The sequence below is a fragment of the Engraulis encrasicolus genome, chromosome 4 (genome assembly GCF_034702125.1).
Source record: "Engraulis encrasicolus isolate BLACKSEA-1 chromosome 4, IST_EnEncr_1.0, whole genome shotgun sequence".
NCBI lineage: Eukaryota > Metazoa > Chordata > Actinopteri > Clupeiformes > Engraulidae > Engraulis > Engraulis encrasicolus.
In genome coordinates this window covers 54,738,419-54,742,301 of record NC_085860.1, presented here as the reverse complement: position 1 = coordinate 54,742,301, position 3,883 = coordinate 54,738,419, and the positions used below count along the sequence as shown (strand labels likewise).

The following is a 3,883-nucleotide window of genomic DNA, read 5'->3' as shown; positions in this document are numbered from 1 at the left end:
TTACAGAGTTTATTTGCCTCCTATACGACCACTTTTTGTGGCGTTTTTGCGAATTTTCTTCGGTTTCACTCGCTAGCCAACTACTGCTGTAGCTCGCTACTAGCCTGGATTAGCTACTTAGCTATTCCACCTATAGTAATTTAGCCAACTACTGCCGTAGCTCTGAGCTAAAATTACTGGTATTTAGCCCATCTCGATCACTCTGTGAGGCGACCGGCTTTGTTACTCTTACCAGGTATATTTTTTCTTCTGTTTCTCATTAAGCTAACTACTGCGTTAGCCTCTGCTAGCCCCAATTAGCTATCTCCATCTGAGGTAATTTAGCCTGCTGATCGACTACCCGCCGTAGAGTTTTGGCTAATCACCTCCACCTGCCCATCTAACTACTGTGTAATATTCAGGCTAAAATTTCGAGTTGATGCGGGGAATGAATGAGAACTGCCCATTGATAATCAGGCTCATATGTCTTCTTGTGATTAAGTGAAGAATAAAGACAGGACACTTTCAAACTGCACAAACTTAGTTTTTATTGTCTTCCATTTGTGGCTCTGCTTGCACAGTTTGAAAGGGATATACACTTTGCTGCTGCCCATCTCAGAGTCAGTGTTGCCAGATTGGGCGGATGCCCGCCCAATTGGGCTACTTGGGATGAGTGTCGGCGGGTAAAAACAGGAAAAATTGGCCATTTGGCGTTTTTTTTCAGCTGTTTTGTCAATGTAATTTGTTGAATTTGTGCAGAATTTAGCGCAGTTTGGCGGTTTTTGAGAACCTTTTGGGCGGGATTTGGTCAGACACATCTGGCAACACCGCTCAGAGTTCGAAGATTGATAGACGATAGACGTCTGTGTGTATAACCCCTATCTGACACACGCCACCACTAACACAATGCAAAGTAGGTTCCACCTGCTAGTTTGAAGCTTAAGGTTTAAGCGGTTTAATACCAGTGTGAAATCCTTACGCAGGCAATCAGGTTGTCAGGCTGGGAGTTGTTATTGGGACAAAAACAGATTGAAATGTGAATCATCTTATTTTACAAGGACTTTTTTTAAAAGGTTGCTTATAGCTGAGCATGTCGCAGGGAAATCAACCTTTTACTCTTTCTTGTTTTCTGAACACCAATATGTGTCATATTTGTTCCTCACCACTAAGCACCCATCGTCTTGGAGCATTAGACGGACCGTGCAGTGAGGTCCACCGTTCTTGGCACTGTTGGTGTGCCACACAGGCTCGTCACTGGACGTGTACATGCAAAAGTTGCAGTCGCCCTGCATGACGATGCGTTCTGCGTCGGCGTGCTTCGCCGTGTTGGCACTCCAGATGGGTTTCCAGCCATAGACCACGAAGTTGCCATCCTCCTGTGGGCACCATGCAAAATTGTAAATGGACTATTTATATAGCTCAGGTTCAGAGGAGTAGATGTGTGCACATCCCACCCGATGGGCCAGGTGCAGGACAATAAAAGCAATAATCCAGGTGAAAAAGAATACAGTTTGCAACACTGCTTGTCTTCTGTGATTATTTAATAGAGCGCTCTATTAAATAATCACAGAAGACAAGTAGTGTTGTGGACTTGATTCTTTTTTACCTGCCTTTATATAGCACCTTTCCACTCCTTCAAGCACTCAAAAGCTTTTAACATTGCATGCCTCCATTCAAGTCAGTGCATGCCTCACATACACACACCGGTGGCAGTGGCTCCCGCGCAGGGTATACCACCCTGCCCCCAGGAGCAACTTGGCATTAAAGCGGAATTCACCTTTTAAACAATATTGTGCCCTATCTGTGTATTTGACCACATTATAACAGGGGATTATGCTGCCACTGGGTATTATTGCTCAAGTACACATGAGTGGGGTCAGGCAGAGTCAAGCAGGGCTCGAACCTGCAACCATCTGGTTGCCAAACGGCTCCTCTACCACCTGAGCCACCACCGCAACACAATTTTAAAACGGGGTCGACTTTAGTATTTTTTAGTATTTTTGGGGGGCTTTTCTGCCTTAATTGGTTATTGTGAGACAGGATAGTGAAGGAGAGACAGGAAGTGAGCTGGGAGAGAGAGATGGGGAAGGACCGGCAAAGGACCCGGACCGGGAATCGAACCCGGTTCGGCCGAGTGATAAACGTGTGCCCTACCATTGCAGCCATGGTAGGGCCCAAAACGCTACATTCTCAACATGAAAAAAAAAAAATATATAAAATATATAAAAACATAAAAAAATATTTAATGAGGTAAAGTTGATGGTGGTGGGGTCCTTACCTCGAAGACAGCTTTGTACTGCTTGTTGTTGGAGAGAAGGTAGTCCCCTTTGTGGAGCTCGCCGTTGCAGCACAGGGCGTTTCTGCTCATGGTTTCACTGTTTCGGTCAGATCATATGAAGTTACAATACAGCAGCCCACATCAAATAGATGTTAAAGGGGCAATATGTAGGATTAAAAGTTTATGAATCACTGTGCCGAGTCAGCCAATGCTTATTAGAGTCAACAGTAAGTGAACGATGACTCTCGCGGCCAGTTTCACGGTCCGCTGTCAGGGAACCCCAAATGTAACTTTTGACAGAGGAACCCGAATGAGTGTCGTGGGAAACACTTAAAAATTGCTTTACATACCGCCAGATACATATTTACATTTGTATCAACTGCTGGTGTTCTGTGATGAAAAACATTCTCACAGCAAGCTTAGTTAAACAGCTTTTTTTCACAACCGTGTAGATTTTGAGACAGGTATGCCACAGGCACCGCGCATACTATGTAATCCTACATTGTGACCCTTTTAAACACATTTCAATGCTTTCAGAATGCCGCCATTGCATACTGTATGTTGAAGACTGCAGGTGCTGTACTGGATCACTCTGAAGCCGTCTAGGACCAGTGTTGCCAGATTGGGCAGTTACCCGCCCGTGGGTAAAAACGGGAAAAATTGGCCATTTGGCGTTTTTTTTCTGCAGTTTAGGGCCAAAATCAATGCAATTTTAAATCAATGCACTTTGTTGAAATTGTCCGGAATTAAGCACATTTTGGCGGTTTTTGAGAACCTTTTGGGCGGGATTTGATCAGACACATGTGGCAACACTGTCGAGGACATGACAATGAGCTTTTTCACTGAAAAATATCAATATGAACGATGAATGTCAGCGTTACTACTGTATATGCAACAAATATGCACAGACTATTTGCAGCCATGAAAGAAGCACCAAAAATATTTTTGTCATCTCCTGCAAAAAAATATACAGTATGAACACATTTTGCATACAGTAGACAGCATGGGTTTTATTAAATAATAAAAAAAACGTTTCCAAGTAAGAGTACCATGCACCTGATACAGATTGCAAAGTTAGTTAAAGCAAAACAACATTGTTGGACTTTGAATACTCACAAGTTGGATGATGGTCTGGAGAATTGTCTGGGTGAGTCTTGAGTTCAGCTGTGGCTGGTGGATGGTAAAAGTCATGCTGCCTGGTTTTATATTAAGCAGGTTCGTGGGGGTGGTGGGGGTGGGGGGAGGAGGGTATGGGGAATGATGAAGCCATGGGCCGTGGTGTTCTGTCGAGATGGGCTGCTTTTATCAAGATGAGCTACCGAAAAGCTGAAAGACAAGTAAATAAAGAAGCACTCTTCAGATTTCTTTTTTCTTTTTTAATCGCCTCACATCCCAGAAGTTTCGGGCTTACACCCTTCTTCAGTGTAAAATGGCGATTTCGCCTTTGACCCCAGTAGGTGTGACCTAAATAAACTTAGTAACGAAAAGCTGCTAAGATAGCCAGGGAAGCCGACAAGGAAGGGGGGGGTATGTTGTCCCGGGCCCAGGGAGAGAGGAGGCCCAGAATTGGGTCCTCATTACATTGTATGTATAGCGTGGGGGGGCCTTTCCGATTACTTTGTCCCG

The 3,883-nt window shown here is 44.3% G+C and overlaps 1 protein-coding gene across 1 annotated transcript; it reads right to left on the bottom strand.

Moving 5' to 3' along the window:
* Positions 1-716: 716 nt before the first annotated feature.
* LOC134446993 (B-type lectin plumieribetin-like) lies at positions 717-3,427 on the bottom strand. Its single transcript, XM_063196277.1, has 3 exons — positions 3,374-3,427; positions 2,258-2,354; positions 717-1,355 (listed from the first exon to the last, which is right to left on the bottom strand). Exons 2-3 carry the CDS (start codon positions 2,345-2,347, stop codon positions 1,092-1,094), a joined length of 354 nt encoding a protein of 117 aa, XP_063052347.1. The 5' UTR covers positions 2,348-2,354; positions 3,374-3,427; the 3' UTR covers positions 717-1,091.
* Positions 3,428-3,883: the final 456 nt, after the last annotated feature.

Coding starts and splice junctions, on each gene's coding strand:
- LOC134446993 (XM_063196277.1), bottom strand. CDS start 2,347: ATGAGCAGAAACGCCCTGTGCTGCAACGGCGAGCTCCACAAAGGGGAC. Junction 1,356..2,257: donor AGTACAAAGCTGTCTTCGAG/GTAAGGACCCCA, acceptor TGGTGCCCACAG/GAGGATGGCAACTTCGTGGT.